This window comes from Rhinoderma darwinii, chromosome 4 (genome assembly GCF_050947455.1).
Source record: "Rhinoderma darwinii isolate aRhiDar2 chromosome 4, aRhiDar2.hap1, whole genome shotgun sequence".
In the NCBI taxonomy this organism is placed as follows: Eukaryota; Metazoa; Chordata; class Amphibia; order Anura; family Rhinodermatidae; genus Rhinoderma; species Rhinoderma darwinii.
In genome coordinates this window covers 163753476-163777685 of record NC_134690.1, presented here as the reverse complement: position 1 = coordinate 163777685, position 24210 = coordinate 163753476, and the positions used below count along the sequence as shown (strand labels likewise).

The 24210-nt window shown below is 38.2% G+C and overlaps 1 protein-coding gene across 3 annotated transcripts in view; it reads right to left on the bottom strand.

Annotated features, from left to right (window-relative positions):
* The window catches only part of MASP1 (MBL associated serine protease 1), a 140028-nt gene that overhangs the window by 66963 nt on the left and 48855 nt on the right, over nucleotides 1-24210 (bottom strand). For 2 of the 3 annotated variants that reach the window (XM_075861796.1, XM_075861797.1), the window contains exons 9-10: nucleotides 16723-16860; nucleotides 15541-15615 (exon numbers count right to left, since the gene is read on the bottom strand). In XM_075861796.1, the coding sequence (XP_075717911.1) occupies nucleotides 15541-15615; nucleotides 16723-16860 (213 nt within the window). Of the gene's footprint in view, nucleotides 1-9093; nucleotides 13287-15540; nucleotides 15616-16722; nucleotides 16861-24210 lie in introns of those variants that run through there. The other variant, XM_075861795.1, reaches the window with a different exon arrangement.

Below are 24210 nucleotides of genomic sequence, written 5' to 3'. Positions count from 1 at the left end.
AGTCCCTGCCTACTTGCAACGACCCGCCCTAGGCGACGGGGTACAACTGGGCGGCGGTCCCTACGCTCAATAAGTGCACGACAGACAAACAGACAAGGGTACACAGAAGCTGAGGGAAATGGGGCAGTTGCCCACGGCAACACCGTGAGCAACAAGAGTGGTGAACGAACCGAGTCAAACCAGGAGTGTACGAGGTACCAAACGCAGAGCAGGAGCGTAGTGAACAAGCCGAGTCAAACCAGGAGTGTACGAGGTACCAAACGCAGAGCAGGAGAGTAGTCAGTAAGCCAGAGTCAATATGAAGCAGGGTCAAATAGTTCAGAAGCTGCAGCAGCGCCAGGAAAGCAAACGAGAAGAATCACAAGCAAGGAGGAACAGGAAAGGCAGGTATAAATAGACAGAGGGCGGGAGCTAGCTCCGTCTGGCCAGGCTGTGATAGGCTCTCCCACTCCTAAGCCTGCCATCCTGAGTGGTGGAAGATGGAGTCAGTCTCACAGACATAGAAGCAGGTGCAGACTGATTACCTATGGGCGTTGATACAGAAGCTGTGCCTGGCAGATCCTTTACACATCCATTCATTTGACAGGCCAGCATGTAATGCTACATTCCTCTGCAGAGGCTGCTGCAGGGGAAATGTGTGGCTGGCCACAACCTCCCCCGGCCATAACAGCTGATAGCCAGGAATGGGAGATGCCAGCACCACAGCAATCATCTAATTGCTGTGCCGCCTTCTTTTTATAAAGGGGTTGACTTCATGAGCCAACACCTTTAAATACACTTATGTCACAATACAGATATAACATGCCTCCCCAGCATCCAGTTTCTGGTGGGATAGTCCCTACTTTGACTTAAAGAGGCTCTGTCACCACATTATAGTGCCTATAATATTCTCCCACATAATGTGATTGGCACTGTAATGTAGATAACAGCAATGTTTTTTTTTTTTAGAAAACTATCAATTTTGACCAAGTTATGACCTATTTTAGATTTATGCTAATGACTTTCTTAATAGACAACTGGGCGTGTTTTTACCATTTGACCAAGTGGGTGTTGCAAAGAGAAGTGTATGACGCTCACCAATCAGCGTCATACACTTCTCTCCATTCATGTACTCAGCACATAGTGATCTTGCGAGATCACGATGTGCTGTCACTTACTCACACATTAACTTTACTGAAGTGTCTTGAGAGTGAATAGACATCGCTTCCAGCCAGCACGCGATGTCTATTCATACTCCCGACACTTTGGTAATGGGGAGAAGTGTATGACGATGATTGGTCAGCGTCATACACTTCTCTCCACAACGCCCACTTGGTCAAAAGGTAAAAACACGCCCAGTTGTCTATTAAGAAAGTCATTAGCATAAATCTAAAATTGTTCATAACGTGGTCAAAATTTATTGTTTTTCGAAATAAAAAACACTGCTGTAATCTACATTACAGCGCCAATCACATTATGTGGGAGATTATTATAGGTACTATAATGTGGTGACAGAGCTTCTTTAAGTTAAAGTAGAGACTATCCCACCAGAAACGGGACGCTGGGGAGGCATGTTATATCTGTATTGTGACATAAGTGTATTTAAAGCAGTTGTCTCATGAAGTCAAGATAGGGCACTTATAATCTGGTGACAGAGACTCTTTAAGTTCCTCTGTCATTCTTTGCTCCTTAAATGTGCCTCTTTTTGATCTGGGAAATAGATTAACTTAAATAAACTTACTAAATTGCTCTAAAATCTATGTGAGGCTATCCTAACTGTAATATTACTATCCAACTTGAATATAATTTGATCATTTGGTGCAACTTGCATCTTAAAAATGCATAGTTACATGATTTTGTGTTTGTATTTAAATTAAAAACTATTCAAGTGTATAGTTTTGCATGAAAAAAATGCATCTTTCAAACAATGAATCACAAGTGTCCCTCTATGACTGTCCAAAAAGTTGGGAGGTATGATATAATAACCAGTGATATAGCTGCATGGGGATAATAGTCTTTAACAGCACAGGAATAATGACTAAAGGGAAATGAGAGCACTCAAATAAAATATTCAGTGATGTCACAGTGCAAGGATGATGCACATAGTGTTGGCACAGTACAGTGATCATGGTCAAGGAATATCACAATACAGGGATGATCCACTCAATGATGTAACAAATCAGGAAAAACTAACACGATGATGTCTCGGTTAATTGATAATACACACTGTAATGTCATAGGAAAGGTTATTGCCCAAACTGATGTCACAGTCTAGGAATAATGTGCGCAGTAATGTCACAGTATGGGAATTTTGCACACAGCTATGTCATGTAACAAGGATAATGTGTCACAAAAGGGATAGTAAACTTGGGATGTCACAGATAATGGCTAAGGACCACAATGATATACAGTGCCCAGCAAAAGTTCCAGAACACCCTTATAACTTTTGAACGGCTCGAGGTAGAGGGTTGAAATTTGGTGGGATTTAATGGGGTAATAAAATCTACCAGTTAACGGCAAAAAAAAACACCCCCACCCCCTTGAGGTCGGTGGGGTGGGCGGGGGTGGCGAAATCTTAAATGGCACGGGGGGTCGAGATAAAAAACACAGCATCATAATACAAAGAGAATGCACACAGTGATGTCACAGTACATAAGTAATGAACATGGTTATAAAGCTAAAATATAATGCACACAGTTAAGTTAAGTACATGAATCCTTGTTAAAAAAAACTAACATAACTGCTAAAACTTTAAACCAAGGAAAATATTAACTAAATTAATATCTAATAAACTGTTAGCTTGCGTTTGCCCCTAGGATGCTTTATCTCAGGTATTAATCTAAACTATCTCCTCGATATTTGCTTCAGAATAGAAAAAATCATTACAGTCACTCCTTGGGCCATAAATATAACGCTGCTCATTCAGGCAGGTGATGGTATTTGCCTAGCCTACTTTGTGAAGTACTTGGACAGCATTAATCCACTGCGAATTCATTTATAATTTCCAGTTCTGGAAAAATGTAATAAAGAATGTGAATCTAAACGTTTGTCATTATATTGTGGCTATTTTCTGTATTTTTAACATGGCTTGGGAAAGTCTACCAATTTTTTTTCCCTATTCTCTGCTGTCTCAGTGTCTGGAAATAACTTGCCACACATCCTTGCTTTTGCATGAATACGAGGTCCTGCCAGGTAATATATCTATGCCCGGGTATCCGATTTCCACATTAAATTACACAATATGTCAACACGATGTTAAGAAAATGATTTAATGTTACTTTTGTAGATGAAAAAAATGCGCTGTAAATTTACACCATAAAATTTGGAAATTATGTTAAAGGATTTCAGAACACGTCTGAGATTTTTTTTTTCCTGTGCTGACTTTATAAGGAACGATATAGTTTAAATATATGGTAATTGATTTATTTTCTGTATAATGCTACTGACAATGTGTTAAAGTGTAACTAAACTCTCAAAAATCTTCTGACATGTCATAGTGACATACAGTCTCATAGACTTTCTATTAAGCTCGTATACCAATTGCTCGGCTTTTTGAAAAAGCAATTCTGCCGCTTTGTTTTAGCGATTGTTGGGGGTTGCACTGCTCGACCCCCACCGATCAAATATTCTGACATGTCATTATGACATTTCAGAAGTTTTCTGAAAGTCTAGTTACCCTTTAATAAAATGTTACCTTGTAAACTAAAGTTTACTTTGCAATAGGTGTAAAAGAAAATATCCTTGTAAAATAAAAAAAAATACTGTCCTTACAAATAAATAGAAACTATAGCATTGGGAGACATTATTCTGGGTGAATTTACACGCGGCAGTTTTTTTGCAGAAATCACTTTGACTGAATAATTAATTTCATACATCTGAATGGGGTTGTTATGCACATGTGTATGGATTTCTGCAAGCCCCTTTCAAATAAATTGGATATTCACAGAAATTTCTGCAACAAATTTGCCGCATGTGACCCCATCATTCAGGACCTAATCCAATGTGTGAATCCTCCTGAACCCTGGTGGGCCAGTACAACCCAGTTAAATCTGTGGTTGAGCCTGATATGCTCTGCTGGACTTCCATATAAATGATATTGTTGTGTAGACATTTAAATCATGTAGAGAAGTCAATCTTAGTAGTTTTATGTTAGGAAATTTACAGAATATGTACGCCTTTTAACTGGGGCTGTCATCTGCGGCCCGCGGGACACAGAGCCGCTAGTATCGGCTCTGCTCCGAGACTCTGGAATTCCCTGACATCGCTGTCCACATATGAACAGCGATGTCTGGGGCTTCCCCAGAGCGGAGTCCCGGGCAGAGCGCTAGTATCGGCTCTGCTCCGGGACTCTGTGGAATTTCCTGACATCGCTGCCCATATATGGACAGTGTGTCAGGGTCTTCCCCAGAGCGAAGTCCAGGGCAGAGCGCTAGTACAGGCTCTGCTCCGGGACTCTGTGGAATTCCCTGACATCGCTGCCCATATATGGACAGTGTGTCAGGGTCTTCCCCATAGCGGAGTCCCGGGCAGAGCGCTAGTATCGGCTCTGCTCCGGGACACTGCGGAATTCCCTGACATCGCTGCCCATATATGGACAGTGTGTCAGGGTCTTCCCCAGAGCGGAGTCCCGGGCAGAGCGCTAGTATCGGCTCTGCTCTGGGACGCTGTGGGATTCCCTGACATCGCTGCCTATATCTGGACAGTGTGTCAGGGTCTTCCCCAGAGCGGAGTCTCGGGCAGAGCGCTATTATCGGCTCTTCTCCGGGACTCTGGGGAAGCCTCTGACATCGCTGTCCATACATCGACAATGATGTCAGGGGCTTCCCCAGAGCAGGAGTCCCAGTGATGTCAGGAGCCCAGCTGGAGTCCCAGTCTACAGGGGGCACTGCTGTGGCGGCATCTACAGGGGGCACTGCTGTGGCGGCATCTACAGGGGGCACTGCTGTGGCGGCATCTAAAGGGGGCACTGCTGTGGCGGCATCTACAGGGGGCACTGCTGTTGCGGCATCTACATGGGGCACTGCTGTGGTGGCATCTACAGAGGGCACTGCTGTGGCGGCATCTACATGGGGCACTGCTGTGGTGGCATCTACAGAGGGCACTGCTGTGGCGGCATCTACAGGGGGCACTGCTGTGGCGGCATCTACAGGGGGCACTGCTGTGGCGGCATCTACAGGGGGCACTGCTGTGGTGGCATATACAGGGGGCACTGCTGTGGCAGCATCTACACAGGGCACTGCTGTGGCAGCATCTACACAGGGCACTGCTGTGGCAGCATCTACACAGGGCTCTGCGGTAGCATCCACCGAGGGCACTGTGGCACTATCTAAAAAGGGGCTGCCCAATCTTGACATGTGTGCTAACTGAGCCGCCGAACTGTATTTAGTGACACTTAAACTGGAAAGCTGGATTGTTGAAATAAGCACGTGGAGAAATCTCTCAAATTTTAAACCTAGCGGTATTATTATAGTAATATAGTGTTATAGTAGTTCAAATAACTAATTGATTAACAACAATTTTGTATTGTATCAAATTTGAAATTCATGCGGCCCGACCACTTCACATTTTTTCTATATGCGGCCAACTTACCCGGCCGAGTTTGAGACCCCTGCCCTAGTGCATCTAAAAAATTAAGCAACTTCGCAAATAGTCTTCATTAAATATAAACCTACTGTTTTGTGTCTGCAGCTCCTTTGCAGACCTATATGTTTCCATGGTTACAGATTACAGTTGTGTCCATCCATATCTTTGCTTGAATTTGGTTAGGAACTCCAATTTTTATTACAACCAATGCAATATAACATTACTACATTCTAGCAAAACACTCGACAGGCTGCAGGACACATCACAACATGTGGGTCTCCACACAGACATATATAACATACAGATCTCTTGACAGAGTATCGCAAAATCATGTTTTTCTTAAAGCTGATAATCTCGAGCCACAAATCTCAGGATATGTTGAGATAAGAGTAAAGGTAAGGAAGGACACATCTGTACACACAAATCCTGTGTACTTTGATCTTGTAGCCATACTCCCTTCTATCTGTCATCTACTTCTTGCTAAGATACATTTGTAAGGTTAGCAAAAATTAGGGGACGCGTGGAACAGAGTTTGTCTGCAGGAGCAGACTACACAAGGTTTGTTTGTAGTCTGTAACAATGGAGACACAAGTCTGCATAGGAACTGCGGACACAAAACGGTGGAGCATATTTTAGTTAAGGTTGTTTGCAAAGTTGCCTATATTTTATTTTAAATGCATTGGATCAATTTATGAAATCGGACATTAGTTTTACTGTATGGGTCACGCTTGTAGGTTTATTCATGTAATTTCTCATATAATGTTACAGGAAACATGTTCAGGATTTGATGAGGATTTATGCGTGGATTCCGAGCCTAAATCCTCATCAAATCCCTCGTCCAATGCAAGTAAATGTTTTTTTTTATTCCCAATTCACAAGATCCCAAAAAACATCTACACAAATAATAATCATGTTCATTGTTCTCGCAGATTCCACATGGTAAGGCCATGGATTATCCCCATTGCATGACAATGGGGATAATCCTAGTGCAGATCTGTTAGACGTCTGTGGCAGAAATCAGAGTGTCAGCCTCGGATTTCTAAAGCAGATTCTTTGTAAAATACACTTCATTATTTGCCGTAGGCAAATCCTTAACGTGTGGACACAGCCTAAAGGGTCACATAGGTGTGTAAAATCAAATCTTATATTTAGGAGTATTTAGCTGGCTATGAGTGTAACTTTGGCTGATGTAGCACAAACTTCAGGTTATTGCTGAGCACTGGCCAGAAAAATCAAACTCAATAGATACAATTTCAAAGACTATCTTGATTCTGACCGATTTATGGCTAACAATCGGGAAAAACTGTTGAAATCAAATGCTCTAGCATTTGTGTCATGTCTCTGTGATAAACCAGCAAGGTTTCCCAAAAGATATCTTACATGTTTAAAAAACTAAACATATTTGCAATTTGCCACATAATAAAAATCATTACTGACCTAAAGATAGATTGACACTTATCCCAGTTTTTCTTTTTTTGGTCTCTTCCATAAATTATTAGTATATGTATCCATATTAATACCCATTATAAAAATTAAAATGAGCACACAATGCCATAAAAAGGACACTGCAGCCTGCAAACTCTGTCTCTGCCTGTAAAGAACCAAAACAGCTTTTTGATACAGTGGGCAAACAAACAACAGAACTAGAATAGGTAGAAAGCTGGCAACCATGTCCCTAGGTTCAGACTGCGTTCCGCATTTACATTTAGTGGGACCATTTAAAGCTTTTTAAAGCTGTATGTCTAACCATGCCTTATACATTTTTTTGTATCCAGTTGTTTTGAAAAGCCTAGACGACTACACTGTTCAATACAGTTAGACCTGGCTGTTGGATTCTGACAAACAGATGTTTCCCCCCCTTAACTTTTCTTGAATTGTGTATTTTACCTAACTTGTCATGATACTAATTTAACGCAATCTCGCGCCATCCATTAAAAAAACATTTACGTTAAATGTATCATCTTTTTAACATTGGAATCTTAGGGGGGATGGATGGTTGACAGATGGCATCCATCAGAGGCATCTATCACCGCCATCCAGTAAAAAAACGTATGCGAACATGGGAGCCTATAGTCGACAGATTGCCTACAGAAGGCGGCAGACGTCGAGGCTATATTTTTTTACATGTTTGTGTAACATCTCGGGCCATATATCTCTGGATATTTTGGGTTTAGAGATAAGTCAAGGAAGTACACATTTGTATACTGGCCAAACGTATGCCTAAATAAACCTTTTTAGGGGGTGATTAGAGGTGAAACTACTCATTTTCTCACCCCATTAGTAGAAACAAAAATGTTATCTGGGAAAATCAGAGAGCACATAACTTATCTAATTCGTATGGGGTAGTGGGCTGAGAACATGAACAAAATATTATGTATTACACCCCTGGGGTCACTGGAAGAGTGTACAAGGGTAGTGATTAAAGTAACAATCTGTGATCTGTCTTCATGCTCATAATTGTCGCTCCCACCTCCTCTCTATAGACATAGAAACATGAAGTAACATTTTTCATCCTGCTCCCCAGCTTCTAACATTTTCTTCTCCCCAACTATTGAAACTAGAGATTTTTATCTCGGTATTATTTGAAAGGTAAGCTTCTAAGTTTTAATATGATACCAAGTTCCTTATATTTTAGTTACGACAATTCTTTAAAGTCATGTTATATCACATAACCTTGGTAGTGATAGGGTTAAACATATTTTCTACATAATTAGGCCCCATGCACACGACCGTAGATTTCATCCGTAATTATGAACTGTAATTAGGGACTGTAATTACGGACCCATTAATTTCTATGGCCGACGGACACCTTCCCGTATATTTATGGGAAGGTGTCCAGGTTGTAGAAAGCTTCTGTAAAAAATAGGACATGTTCTATTTTTTTATTTTACGGACCGTGCTCCCATACTTTATAATGGGAGCATGGCCCGCAAATGCGGACGACTGTCCTCGGCCGGCCGTAGCCATAATCACGGACTGGGATTATGGATATGGCAGTGTGCAGGAGGCTTACCCTTATTATACCTTAAATGCAAAATTAGAAAAAAATTCTCTTATTTCACAGTTTCATATTGAAAATGCTATTTATTTGCAATTCAACAATGGAAATTACATTAAAAATAAGTGATACATTTATTATTTTGTTTAGAGTTTATATCAAGTTGTATTTGAAATCACAAAAATGAATAAATAAGTGTAGGTTACATATAAGTACAAAAACATACAAAATTATAACACTGGTATTGTCCAATACAATGAAATGCAGGCACTAGCACAAGGTCGAATTTATGTTTACATATTTAATGCTTCATAAAAAATTTATCTTGGAAGGCTTTTATAAAAAATACTTATATGCTAAAGACATATTCATATGGCATGGATTTGCCTTATGAAAATTTGTCATAGATTTTTTTAGAAAATATGTAGAATATATTCACAGTTCAAACTTGCATTTGTAATTCAATGGAGCTAATTCGCGACTTTTCAAAGCGGAATACGTGGCAATAATGAACATGCTGTGGATTAAAAAAAAAAAATGCATATTTTTCCCTCAGCATGTGTATAAAATACTCCATTTACATACATTGCCAGTAGAATACAGAATGTATGAGGATTCTGTTAGGATTCTATGCCTACATCCTGACGAAATGTGAACATGGTCAGCATGGTCAACTCAGCGTGTGAACATGGTCTAAGACAACAGAATATTCCCAACTAAAATCTGAACTGTGGTAATTCTGTGCAGGACATCCCATTTTTTTTGTGAAAATACACCTCTGCTGCTTCACCTCCCATATTAACGTGAGATGATACCTTTTCTAACATTTAAAGGGGTTTTAAGAATAAAAAATTGTCATAAAAAATTCTTCATTCCTTACCTGTTCGTACTGTGAATCGCTGACATTACAGACTTCTCCGATACGAATGAATGGGAGAGGGCTGTAATATTGTGTATTGTGTCGGCGATTCACAGTACAAGCAGTGAGGGTACTGAACTGGAAGCCGCGCTCTTATGAGAGTCGGACTTCTATCGATCACATACCGATGGCCTATCCTGAGGCTAGGCAATCAAGTTCTTATGACGGGGAAACTCCTTTAATGTTCAGGTCCATCAGTCAATAACTAGAATAAAAAGTGAGGCACATTCTGAAAATTAAACTGTCCACAGTAGAAAAATAAGCTGTAACTGTAAAATATGTAGGTTACTTAGTGTTAAGTACCCAAACTTGATCCACTTAAAACTTTGGTGATATCAGGTATATATAAATCATAAGTATATAACAAAATGGTATAATAATATCCTAGAACCCTTATACATACACAGTAGCACAGCAAATGTTGTGGCGTAGGCATATATCTCTAAGCCAAAAGGGCAACATGATGATGATCAACAAGCCTCATTTGCCCTCTCACATCTTCTTGACTCCACCCTCCACGCCCTATTCCTTTTTTTCTACCATTAAGAGACTGCTGACTAATTGTCCACATGCGCCCAAGTACTTCTAAATCTGTAGCTTACAGGACACATTGCAAGATCAAACACATCCAAACTATTGCTTGTGCTACGCCCATAGCAACCAATAAGATCACGTTGTCTATGGGCTCATAAAATGACAGCTAAAATTAGTTTGTACGGTAGTTCTGGGCAACACCTCCCGTATTATTTGCACTATTTGCATTAGAAAATTGAATTGTGTTTACACAGGGGACAACTTTTACAAATACCGTAAGAAGATTAGAAAAATTAGAAATTAAATTTTTTTTTTTAATGGCAAATTTATATTTGCAAATAAAAATAATACATCTCGAGAAATCCTTTAAGATTGTCAGATCTCATTAAGTGAAGTTGGCGTTACATTCCGGATTATATTTGCTTGCAATTACATTCCTATTTGTTTGTTTTTTCTAAATATGTCAGGCAGGCACAAATAAAAATAGAAGAAAATTAATAACAAGATTGATTGAGTTGTCCTAAACTGGCTGGACGTGTTCAATAATTCCTAACACATAATTGAGATGATAAAATATAGTCGTTTCAGAAATGAGGTAAAATGAATAAGCTTCTCCAGAAAAGTATTGTAATAATGTTCAGATGACATAGTGTACAGAAACAAGAAATTATATATGAGGAATCGTTTTTCTTGTGTACAGCACAATAGGAGACAAAAGTAATTACTTTTATATACACTTTGGATATTACAGTATATAATGAGACTTACAAAATTGGATATACGAACACTATAAGAACATTATTAATCACTATGCTGTTTTAATTTTGTTCACTATTTAATCAAAATTATTTTGAAGTTTTTTAATAATTTTAAATAAATGAGTAATGAGAAGTATAAAAGAAGATCATTCTTTATGCTTCTTTCTTATTGGGATCTATTCCTGGTTTTCCCATTATAGGTGCAAATAAACACCAAGACACAGTGGTGGTGTATAAACCCAGTTTAAGGCTTGGTTTAAGCATAGGTGGAATTTATTAAGACTGGCAGAAATTTATTACGTCTGCGTGAAATGTGCCACACCTCTAAATAAATTGGACTATCCAAATAGCAAAAATTGAAATCCACACCCGCTATGCATGGGCATAGATTTGCACTATAAATTATGCCAAGTTGGTGGCGCCTACCCCTCCCGGCTTACCTCATCCACTTTTCTCACTTTTTAAAAGCGACGAGAGGTGAGAAAAGTTGCGTATTTCAGTGCAAATAGGACCTGCACCAAAATTGGCAACTTTTTAATACCACAAAAGTGTCATGAAGCTGATATTAAATTCGCTATATTTCGTTTTCACTGCACGTTTTTAACCAAAATCAGGAGTGGATACAACAGAGAGAAGTGTAAGTCCCTCATATAGACCTTTTCTTTCTTTATGATTCACTTCTGGCTTTGGCTAAAAAAAAAACTTAATCAAAAACTGCATGTGTTTCCAGCCTTAGACCAGGTTCACACATGTTAATTTGATGCTATTTTTGGTGCATTTCTTTTTTGCTAAAGCTAGGAGTGGATCCTAAAGGGAGTAAAAGAATAAAGGAAGGACTTAGGGCACATGCAGACATGGCGGATTTGCGGTGCAGGTTCGCACTGCGCCAATTTACAGCACAATATTAGTGGATGGGGTTTTCAAAACCCCATCCACATGTAGCGGAAAAAGTCTGCAATAAATGCTGAGCATGTTGCAGATTTTTTAATCTGTAGCATGCTCATTTTGTTGCAGTTAAGCAGCAGATTTTTACCTCAGATTTAAGCCTTTGCAATGCAAATCTGCTGCTAAATCCGAAACAAAATCTGCATGTAACATATGTAGATTTTGTATCTGCGGTGGAAATAGTCTGTCACGTCTGAACTTTACTTTATACTTCTCATTTGTTTGTATCCACTTATTGTTTTGGCTTAAATAGATGAGTAACTTAAATGTGATAGTTTACAGGGGTATCCTGCGTGTCAAAGACACGCAGTACCCGCTGTCACTCAACCCGTCAGGTCCACGGGACTGACAGATTCAGTGAATATCACTAGATACAGCTGCTCTGTATAAAAAACACAGAGCAGCTGTATCTAAAAAAATAAAAAAATGTTTCAATAAAAAGTACTTGTAAAGTTGCACCAAACACAAAAAAAAAAAAATTGCCTTGCAAAAAGGTGTACATAGCCTTTAATGTTAGGAACACCAACTTGAGTACCACCAGATGTGGATCTACTAGTGCACTATACCATAAGAAGTTCCCAGGTGACACTTTACTTTAATTCCCACAATATAAAGTAATCAGGTTGATCCATGGATTTGTAAGTCACATGGATGTCTTCTATATGTGGACATATAAACACGAAATCCTAAATTGCTATAAGATAACATATTCTTTATGCATTGAGCTGATTATCTAACCAGCTCACATAATTTGACACTTTGGTATATACACCGTACACCTGTTTGCTTCCACATTCTTCAGGTCCTCCCCATGATACCAGCCCTTGTGCCACCCATCTTTTTGAGTCAGGGTCTTGAATTATGAAGGCACCCCCACTATCTCCCAGGCAGGTGTCCTTCCCACCTTCATAATATCCTGCACAAAACATGTTTTCAGTTACACTATAATTCCCGGAGCGGGACTCATAGCTTTCCTTACACTCAGCATGAAATATTACTGGAAGCTTAACATACTGGAGCACATCTGAAGATGTTCTAATGCCAGAGCTAATGACTTCATCAATAGTATTATTAGGGTTGGAGATACCCCAACCAGCTACAAGACCAAGAGTATTGGGCTGAGGACCTTCCAACTCATGATCTAGCTCTGGCAGACATATTGGCATTATGAATTGGTTCATTACTACCTTTTCTTTCAATTTCACCAGTGCAATGTCATGGTTATAAATTTGTGGGTCAAATGATTCATGTAGTATTATCTTCTCTATTGTTCTGGTAATAGTATCATCTTTATTTCTGACATCATGCAACCCTAAATAAAGAGTGACATGTTCTTTTGAAACCGGAATTACAGTGTTATCACGCCGTTGAGATTTTAACACATGAGCTGCTGTTAACACCCAGTACTCAGATAGTAATGCTCCACTGCCAAACCACTTGTTTTCTGGCACACGGGACATATCTTCAACCACAATAAGAACCTGCCAAGGAAAAAATCCAGGTTCTGCATTACGTCCACCAATGATTCGTTTCACTATTCCCGGGAGTGGTTGTGTAGGCTTTCCACAAACTGTCAAAACAAAAATGTAGGGTAGAAACAGTCAATTGGTAACAAATGATAGCTAAGCATGTATAATGTATTGCAAGTAAATTATGCCAGGTGTACTCTACTATTTTGTAAACTATGGTAAAAATGTTCAAGATCCATGTGTTTATTGGAAATCTATCTATCTATCTATCTATCTATCTATCTATCTATCTATCTATCTATCTATCTATCTATCTATCTATCTATCTATCTATCTAATCTATCTATCTATCTATCTATCTATCTATCTATCTATCTATCTATCTATCTATCTATCTATCTATCTATCTATCTATCTATCTATCTATCTATCTATCTATCTATCTATCTATCTATCTATCTATCATCTGTCTGTCTCTTAGAAGATACTAATTCTCCTTGCGGAGATCCAGCCAGTATTGAGACTTTAGAGCAAAGTATGCAAATAGCTATTCTCTAGAAAAAAGAAAACTGTCTGTCTAGTGTCACTTATAAGTGTCTACCCTCTAAGTCAATGTCAGACCCTTTAAATGGTCGGACATTAAATTACAGAATAGCTTTCTATATGTGGAGAGACCGTTTTATTCTATCTGGAGAACTATTTTGCATGTCTATCTATTTTTATAATGATTATGTACATATGTGAGGGGTATGTATTATGTTGTTGTGTTACGAATATGTGTAGCATAATTTGTCTTGACCAGGCATAATCTACTATCAATGATGTATTACTCAAAGATTTAATACATCATTGCACTTTTGAAACCAACCTTGAATACCTGCCAGCGAAGATATTAGTCCATTCCAGCATGACCCTGATTGTAAGTGGCATGTCTCACAGTACCAGGAAAATTGTAGCAGGCATTAACAAAGGATATTCTTCAGTATCCATGTGTGAAGCCAAAGTCAAGAGGTGAGGAAGATCTTCAGTCATGCAAGCAATGTGCACATTAAGTTCCTTGTTCCCCAGAGTGGTTGTGATAAGAGAATGATATAGGAGAGAAAGCGAAATATAGCCAGAATTTGCTACTTTGTAACGCCACAAATTTCCCCCATTCAGTTTTTGATGAACTTTTTTAGGCCAAATCTGGGAGGGGATCCAACAGAAAGAAGTTTAGGTCCTTCATATAGACTTTTTCTTTCTTTAGGATCCACTCCTTGTCTAAAAAACAATTAATCAAAAACTGAATGTGTGATTCCAGCCTTAGTTCAGGTTCCCAGATGGCAATTTGGCGCCAATTTTTAAGCATTTATTTTTGCCAAAGTTAGAAGTGGATCCTAAAGGGAGGAAAAGTATAATGGAAGAACTAATACTTCTCCTTTGTTTGTATCCACTCCTTGTTTTGGCTTACATAGAAAATGTTAAATCTGCACCAAACACTGCATGTGTGAACATGGTTGGTGTTTCCAATGCTAGCCATAAATGTATAGATTAGTCATTATTATTGATCATTTGGAGTACCTGCCAGTGGAGATACTAGTCCATTCCAGCATGACCCTAAGTTTTAGTAACATGTCTCACAGTACCAGGAAAATAGTTGCAGGCGTTTAGAAAGGATGTTCTTCAGTATCCATGTGTGAACCCAAACCCAAGATGAGATGAGGAAAGTCTTCATTCATGCAAGCAATGTGCATATAGTTTCTTTTTCACCAGAGTGGTTGAAAGATGAAGTTGTGATAAGAGAATGATATAGGAGAGAAAGTGAAATATGGCAGAGCTGGTTTGACTCTCAAAAAAAAAAAAAAGAAGGGCAGCAAGCTGTAACCAAGTAATAAATACAAGAGCCTACATCTCAACCACAACTATTTTCCAGAATTCTTGGCCTGAGAAATACATATAAAGAGATTTTATGGAAAAAGAAATGGCTGGAAAATATGGTCTCCTAGCTGACTACGGCAGAGGCATGTTTGGATGTCTCCAGGAACCATATACAGGACTCTCAGAAATCACAAGATAATAAATTACTGTACATTACTAATAGTTTAACACCAGCATATTGGCATCCATATTAAAGAATGAAATCTGCAAGAGGAATATAGTCTCATACATCTAGAAAAAAAAAGTATTTTATGTTGTGAATCTCATGCATCAATAGCTTTGGAGAAATACTGCACAAACCAAAGCCTAAAGCGTTATAAACACATATAACTATATATTAACAATATGAATAAATAAATATAAACATAAAGATTTTTTTTTCCACAAAGGCAATTAAAACACATTATTTCTGTATTCTGCATACGATTATGTTCTTACCTGGCTGGCACACTGGAAGTTTCACTCCTATCTCAGAATTCATCCACACACCGTTTGCATCACAGGTGTATCCAGCTGTATTACAGGGCAAAATAACCCATGAGATACTTAGACTTATTTTTCAATGTGTTAAGATTAATTTACAGTTATTTATATGGAATGGAATGCCTATTGTGTCTCATAATGAAGGACTTTATTTAAATCAGTTTTAATGGAGAGCCTGGGTACTGTCATAGACACATGATAGTTTCATGCCACCACCGATATAAATTGAAGCACAGAGTGATAATCTCTCAATTTACTTTTAAAGCCGTCATCATTTATGGATGAATACAAATGATCCAGAATAAGCTTTTCTATAACCAGTGAAGTGATGACAACTGAATTCATATTTATACACACTTTCCTAGAGGATTTTATACATTCGAGGGAAAGTAAAAAAAAAAGTAAAGTTTCCTGTGGTTAACGTTTAAATATGATCAACTTACATTGAATTGCTTACTCAAATACATATTGAGTTTATTTCTGATCATAATCGCCTTCTCTGGCGAGGCACTTGTCTAAGCGGAATACCAAAGAATCAAATCCATGCTGGTAAAAAGATCTATCCTGTAGCCATTTACTGAATTCTTTGAAATTTAACCGTCTTCAGCTTTAAAAAAAAGATTAAAATCTGACTATACGACATCAAGGTTGTGGGCGGGATGCTTAAAAATGTCCTAGTCTTAACTTTCCAAGAGATTAACAGTATTATGAGCATTGTGTGGCTAAATATTGTTAAGGAAAAGCCACACGTCCATGAACAGGGATTCCTGTCTCTTCGAATGAAAAGCCTTCTTCAGCCTTTCGTGGGAACCAACCTGCTATACTCATGGTAAACTTTCAAACATTTTGATTAAATCTCTATTCCTAATATTCGGACAAAGACGACAATCTACCCACAAAACCTAACCTGATCAGCTGACGTAGATGGACGCCTCTGTCTTTTTTTATTTTAACTGCTGGCAACATATAACTAGTATTTCTCCAGAATGTCATGTTGCTTTCACCTGCTATCATTATTTCTTTCTTTATTTAATTCTACAATTTATATTTCCAAACACTGAATGTATGGCCTGTTAAAGAAAGGGTAAATTTTACATGTTTTATTTGTCAAAATAAGCCATCTAGGCACATGCATACCAGTAATGTTTGGGATCATGGAGTAGTAACGTTCCTGACATGAATATGTTACAGTTGACTGATAGGTGGTGGTGTTTTCTGGTGTAGAGAAAGTCACATATCCATTCTCAAGCTCTTTTGGCGAATTGCAGTTAACAACTAGAAAATGAACAAAAAAGAAATTCAGTGTTCAGTCTTAGGTAGTGTTTAGCCTTAGAATCTAGTAACCTTAAATCAACATCAATAATCCCTCTAAGGCCTGATGCAGAGGACTGTAAAACAGATCAATCGTACGGCATTCATAGAATTTTGTAGTGGCATATTGTACTTTTGTGTGTCTTCAATCATATACAATGGCCAACAGAGGTTTCCATGCTGCATAATCCCCGCATTATAGAGGTAGAAGGCCTGTGTGCATGGCATTGCCATATAAATAAGTTTTAAGGCTTAAAATGATCGACAATTATCACCTATCCTTTATGTGAAATAAATTATAATGTAACATATAGGTTTGCTTTAGAAAAGCAAGTTTTATATTGTGGCTTAAAGGCCATGTAAACCTTTGAAAGGCGCCTTTCTGTCATAACGCGCATATTCACACATCCAAACCACATGAATACAGGAGAAAAAGGCTGGCCATGTATGTGTCTCCTCATTATTTAAAGCAGCATGTGTGCTAGCCACCACCGCAACACTGTGGCTTAAAGAAGTGGTACTATTTGGGGCTATATTGCTGACCCTCGTGACCCTGGTACCTGTTCCTATCCTACTGGGTCTCTTTGTAGTGACGCGCGTTTCACTGAGTAATATTCGTCTTCTACTGAGCAATAACATAAATAAAGGGTAATAAATACTCATAGTATGTGATGTACACTGAGTAATAAAGCAAAGTTTTGGGGGACAGTAACATATTTTTGTACCCAAAAGGGCAATACATACTGTAAAAGTTCAAATAAACTGACTCATAAAAAGTGGCAAGGCTGTAAATTATAAATACTGAATAAAATACATATTGGGGACATCCAGCCTTTGTCCAGAAGTCATAAAAAACCCACCTGTCCTTTGTGTGTGTCCTATGACATACATAAAACATTTGTGGCTTAAATGACCAGCCTATTTTAGACTTTAATGACCAAGCCATTTTTAACGTTTTTCCATCATCTCATTCAAAGAGCTATAACTTTTTTATTTTTGCATCGATATAGCTGTATAAGGTCTTGTTTTTTGTGGGACAAGTTGTAATTTTTAATAGCATCATTTTGGGGTACATAGAATTTATTGATTAACTTTTATAAACTTTTTTTTGTGGGGGAATAGAAAAAAACTGCAATTTTGCTACACTTTTCTGCATCCTAAATTTACACCGTTTACCGTGTGGTATAAATAACACAATAACTTTATTCATCGGGTTGTTACGATTGCAACAATACCAAATTTACATAGTTTTTGTATGTTTTACTACTTTTAGACAGTGAAAACCCTTTTTTTTCAAAATTATTTGTTTTTGTGTCTCCATATTTGAAGAGCCATAACTTTTTTATTTTTTTGCCGATGCAATTGTATGAGGTTTTCCGGGATGACTTGTAGTTTTGATCGGTACCATTTTGGAGTAGATGTTTGATCACTTTTTATTACATTTATTTTATGGCTGGATTCAAAGAAAACAGCAATTTTTGCATGTTTTTTTATTTTATTTTTTGTTCACCGTGTGGGTTAAATGATGTAATAAGTTTATAGTTGGGGTCGTTACGGATGCGGCAATACCAAATATGTGTAACTTTTTTACTTTATTTTGTTTTTTTATTTATAAAGCCGTTTGTAAGCGGGAAAAGTGGGTTTTCATTTTTTTTTTTCAGTTTTTATTAAACTTTTTTTTTTACTATTTTACTAGTCCCACTAGGGGACTTCACTATGCAATCCTCTGATCGCATTTATAATACACTGCAATACTTCTGTATTGCAGTGTATTATGCCTGGCCGAGTAAAACGGACAGGCATCTGCTAGGTCATGCCTGTGGCATGACCTAGCAGGTATACACTACAGGCAGACCTGGGGGCCTTTAGTGTATGACCTGGGCAGACCTGGGCTGCCATAGAAGACACCGGCTATCGCCGGGTGCCGGTGCGATGAGAGAGTGAGCTCCCTCCTTATCGCCAAAACAGCTCAGATGCGGCACTCGCTATTGAGCGCTGCATCTGAGGGGTTAAACGGGTGTGATCGATACTAATATCGATCTCACCCGGTTGAGCAGGGACGCCCCCAGCCCTCAGCTACCTCTGGCAGCTGAGAGCAGGGAGATTTGACAGCTCCCTGCTCTATTTACTTATTCTGATGCAGCGCCATAAAAAGGCTATTGCATCGGAATAAAGCTCGTTAGTGGCCACTGTAAAAACACTATGGGGCGGTCACTAACGGGTTAAATGCTAGAGCTGTTCCGTAAGATTTCAGCTCACAAGCCAGCAGAAATCTGAATTTACATCACAGTAGCTTGGAATGTGACTGAACAAAAACACATGCTGTTAGTCAGCACATATACAAAGTACAAAATGTAGAACTGGAAATATGTAAAGTTGCTCAACTTTTTATGCAAAATGTAAAATAACTTTCAAAAGATAAAACTAGACTTTATCTCAGAGGGTCAAAAATTATGGACTTCTCTAGTTCTACTTTGTTTTAAGCATTTTTTCTCTCTGCATTCTCCCTACTTTTCATGAATATATTACTAGAGGAAGTGGGAAAAAAGATGGGGAATAGCGATGAAATATAAAAATGACCCTTCTATTTGGTACACTTAAAAAAATTCCTATCCTGCCATATAAAAATGTTTTATGTATGTCATAGGACACACACAAAGGACCAGGTGGGTTTCTTATGCCCCCTGGATAAAAGCTGGATGTCCCCAATATGTATTTTATTCAGTATTTATAATTTCCAGCCATGCCACTTTTTATGAGTCAGTTTATTTGAACTTATACAGTATATATTGCCCTTTTGGGTACAAAAATTATGTTACTGTCCCCCAAACCGTTTGCTTTATTACTCAGTGTACATCACATACTATGAGTATTTATTTTCTTTATTTATGTTATTGCTCAGTAGAAGACAAATATTACTCAGTGAAACGCGCGTCACTACAAAGAGAAGCAGTAGGATAGGAACAGGTACCAGGGCCACTAGGGTCAGCAATATAGCCCCAAACAGTACCACTTCTCTAAGCCGCAGTGTTGCGGTGGTGGCTAGCACACACGCTGCTTTAAATAATGAGGAGACACGGACACAGCCTGCCGCTTTCTCCTGTATACATGTGGTTCGGATGTGTGCCATTCCAAATAGATGCCGCACCTGGTGATATATTAGCTACATGTATATTGCAAGCTGACCTGGCAGCATACAGATGAGACAATACGGTGCATAAAAACAGCAGTCATGTGAAATAAGTCACTTTCCCCTTTTTGTCCTGAGAAGTTAGGGGATTTGTTTTGTCAAATAATGCAGGGTGTATGTCTAACTGAACAATATCCTAAATAAAGGGAAAGCATACACATAACATGTGATTTTCCCTGAGTAATAAAGCAAAAGTTGTGGGGACATTAACATATATTTGTACCCAAAAGGGCAATACATAAAATAAGTGGAAATAAACTGAAACGCAAAAAGTGGCAAGGCTAGAAATTATAAATAGTGAATAAATGACATATCGGAGATATCCAGACTTTTTCCAGAGGGCATAAGAACTAATAATCTCCTACTGGTGACATACATAAAATGTTTGAATTACGATATAAGAATTTATTTTAAGTGTACCGAATAAAAGTAACAATGCATATAATATCGCAATTGCCCATCTATTTTCCCTCTTCCCTACTTATGTATTACAGACTTTTTTGCTGGTGTACACCTGATGTAGTAATTCACAATATTTCCATGGTAACAACTCTTAGATTATAATACACTCATTTTCATGAACTTACCTTCAGTCATAAAATAGTATCTTGCGTCCACCCAACATCTAATATATTTTACTCATAAGACCTTTTTCCTACGTTTTGGATGCCTTCAATACAATGATCCTTATTCTCTTCTTCTGAGTAGGTTTTAGACATTGATTCTTGGATAATTTCTTTCTTACACAATACTGCACAACCTGTTACATTTTCCTTAGCGTGTTTTTTATTGTTTGACTGCTCACCCTAACAATATCACTAACACATGTCATCCATTCACCTTGGATCTGTTTCATTCATGATTTACGTCAAGAAAAATGGCAAATTAAATTCTGTACTATGCATTAATATTTACAGAATTACATTTTTCTTTGATGCAGAGGAAAGAGCACATTTTTTTGTGTTCTATATATTATATGGTGTATATAATACTAATGTTTAAAATTATATTGACAGGTTCTCTTCTTTGTATTCACTTATTACATGAAACAATAAGACTAGGACTCATGTATTATAGTTGATACGTGACTGAAGTTTCCATAGAAACAATTCGTGACTGTTAGAAGGGCACCTGGACACTAAGTAAATCACAAGTGTCCCCTTGCTGAGCCCCCCGTGATCTGCTGTAATCTGTTGGGTCACTTGAAGTGTTAAATTTCCAGGCAGTGCCATCACAGGAAATGAGACATTAAACCAAATGGGTGTCTGTAATGCAGGACAGGTCTTCCAGAGTTTATTTTTGTACCCACAGAAGAGGATCCTGAACAGAGGTTCCTCTTTTATTAATTCAGAATTCCCTAATGGGGTACATTTTGTGAAGGATGATTTATTTGCTTATATTCTCTGTATGAAATTACATTGTGAATTATCAAGCAGGATGCCGAATTACTAAGATATGTATTATGTGAAAGTGATGATAATGTGTAAATGATTTAGTTTCGTGCAGCAGCCATCTTGTCTGGAGTTCCCATCTTGGTTTTATTGTAGTGAATAGAAAAGTCATTGTTCCTTTAATACAAGTAATGTTGATTTCGTATGTTTTATCTTTGACCTTGGTTCCCATGCGAAGTTGGTAAGGAATGGACAGGGAGGGAGATGGGAGGGTGGCAAGTATGCATGAGGGAAGGTCTCCCCCATCTCCACGAGAATATTCTGTCCAAAAGAGATAAGGCCTGCAAAACCTAATGTGTGAAGAATTATAATGATGTATCTGGGATGTATTTTATTGTATGCTTTTTACTGAATAACAAATATTGTTACATTGTCTCTGATTGGTTTACCTCAAGCCTACACCCCTTCTGAATTTCAGTTTAACAGTTTGAGTTTGGTAATAAATCCTTCAGAGGAGCATTTTGAACATTTCAGCGTGTCTGTGTGTTTTCTTCTCCTCTCTCGTATATATCCGTGAAATATCCTAATTAGGATACTGACTAATGGGGTCTGGCCTTGAGAGTCTGTTTGGACTCGTATAAATTTCAGTCTAATATATTTTGAGCGATGGATTTCCACGACAATGAAAATGTTTTTTTCTATACCAGACAACCCCAAACAATATTTGCTATTTAATACCTCTGCGTCTTCTAATTGCATCCAAGTTGGAGTTGTAGGAGTACAGTTGTACTGTCATCCATTACAAAGGGAGATATGTGCAACTTTGAGACATCTCCTTTAAAAAATTTTAAATAATAGTATTTTTCTCATAACTTGCCAAATGTACAAATTTAAAATATGAGTACCATATTCTTCCAATACGTGTTTTATCAGAATTTAGAATTCTTAATATGCTGATGGCCCATGGCAAATTCATTTTACCAGAGAGCAAATTATCTAACATATAAGCTAAAATTCATTGCAGGAACATTTGCATCTATAGCAATAACAATGAGCCAGCAAGGAATGCTGGGAGATTTCAGCTCTGAGACCTGCAGACTTGTGAATATAACTCTGGACAGTAATGCAGGCTGTAACTTATTATGTAGATTCATTTTATAGGTCAACTGTGAAATGGTATTCAGAGGTAAATATACACTTTTGGTAAACCTTTACCAATATATTAAGAAAAGGCAATTTCAGAAATGTCTGAAAGTGTAGCTACACGTTTAACAAACTTCTGACATGTCATAGTTACATGTCAGAAGTTTTGATTGGTGGGGGTCCGAGCACTGAGACCCCCACCATTCGTTAAAACTAAGCAGCTGAAAAACTTCTATTGAGCCCGTCCTCCAATACATTGATTTCTGGAGAAAGCCGAACAGAAACGAAGCGGCTGAGCGCTCACACGAGCACTTCACCCGCTTCGTTCTAGCGATTGGTGGAGGTCTCAGTGATCAGACCCCCACCAATCCAAACTTCTGACATCTCACTATGACATGTCAGAAGCTTGTTAAATGTTTAGCTACACTTTAAGGCATACATATTCACCGAATTGCTCCTTTTACATGTTGAAGTAATTTAGCAAAATGGGAAGAGCAGGTGTAGGAAATCACATTCTTATGGTTGCTGTCAAGAGAATAAAGGTTTCATCTGTCAGTGGGCAATAAAAAGCCTTTGGGGTATGGTAAAGGCCGTCAGAATAGCCCCTCTACTTTCTTCATTGATAGAACACAGGCGGTAATACAGCTTCTGTGTTCTTTAGGGCACCAGTAAAAGTATCAGAGGGGACTTTGATTTACCTATGACTGTTCAGCTCTTTTAGTTGAATCATAATGGCTTGTAAATGAAGCAATTTAGCTCATGAGTATGTTTTAGAGAGGTGCTCTCAAAGGGGTTGTCCATTTTCAGCAGATTAAGGTTTATTTTTGTATAATTGAAAGTCCATCACATGACCATGGTCAGAATTTTATTCACTGGAGGTAAACAATGAATGTTCCTACTGAATAACAACCAGCAGAGATCTTGAAAACCGTGAGGAAATAATAAAGAAAGTATATTGGAAAATTGTATAACTTTTAATAATACATAAGATAACATTAATTTGCTGAAACCAGACAACCCTGGACAATTCACCAATAGATAAGAAAAGATTTACCAAAGTTAAAGTATTGATCTTCCACTTCCCCAAAAGTCATATTAACTTGGGACCAATAAGCTCAGATATACAGTGTTATTTGCGAACGCTGAAGCTTTAGCTGTCCGTTTGCCTGAAAACTGATATGAAGGGAACACTATGGTCACTGATATAAAGCCAATTTGACTCCTTTAGGCTACATTCACATCTGCGTTGGGCTTCCGTTCATGGGTTCTGTTAGACAATTCCGCCAGGGGAACCCATGAACGGAAAGCCAAATGGAAACCATAGCTTCCATTTGCATTACCATTGATTTGATTGGTAATGCTTACATTGCAAATGGTTTCCGTTTGTCTCCACTCTGCAAGTTTTCAGATTTTTTTTGGGCGGAATCAGTAGCGTAGACAACTGCGCTATTGTTTCTGCCAAAAAAAAAAACGAAAACCTTACGGAGCGGAGACAAACGGAAACCATTTGCAACTGAAGCATTACCATTAAAATCAATGGTAATGCAAACAGAAGTTATGGTTTCCTTTTGGCTTTCCGTTCATGGGTAC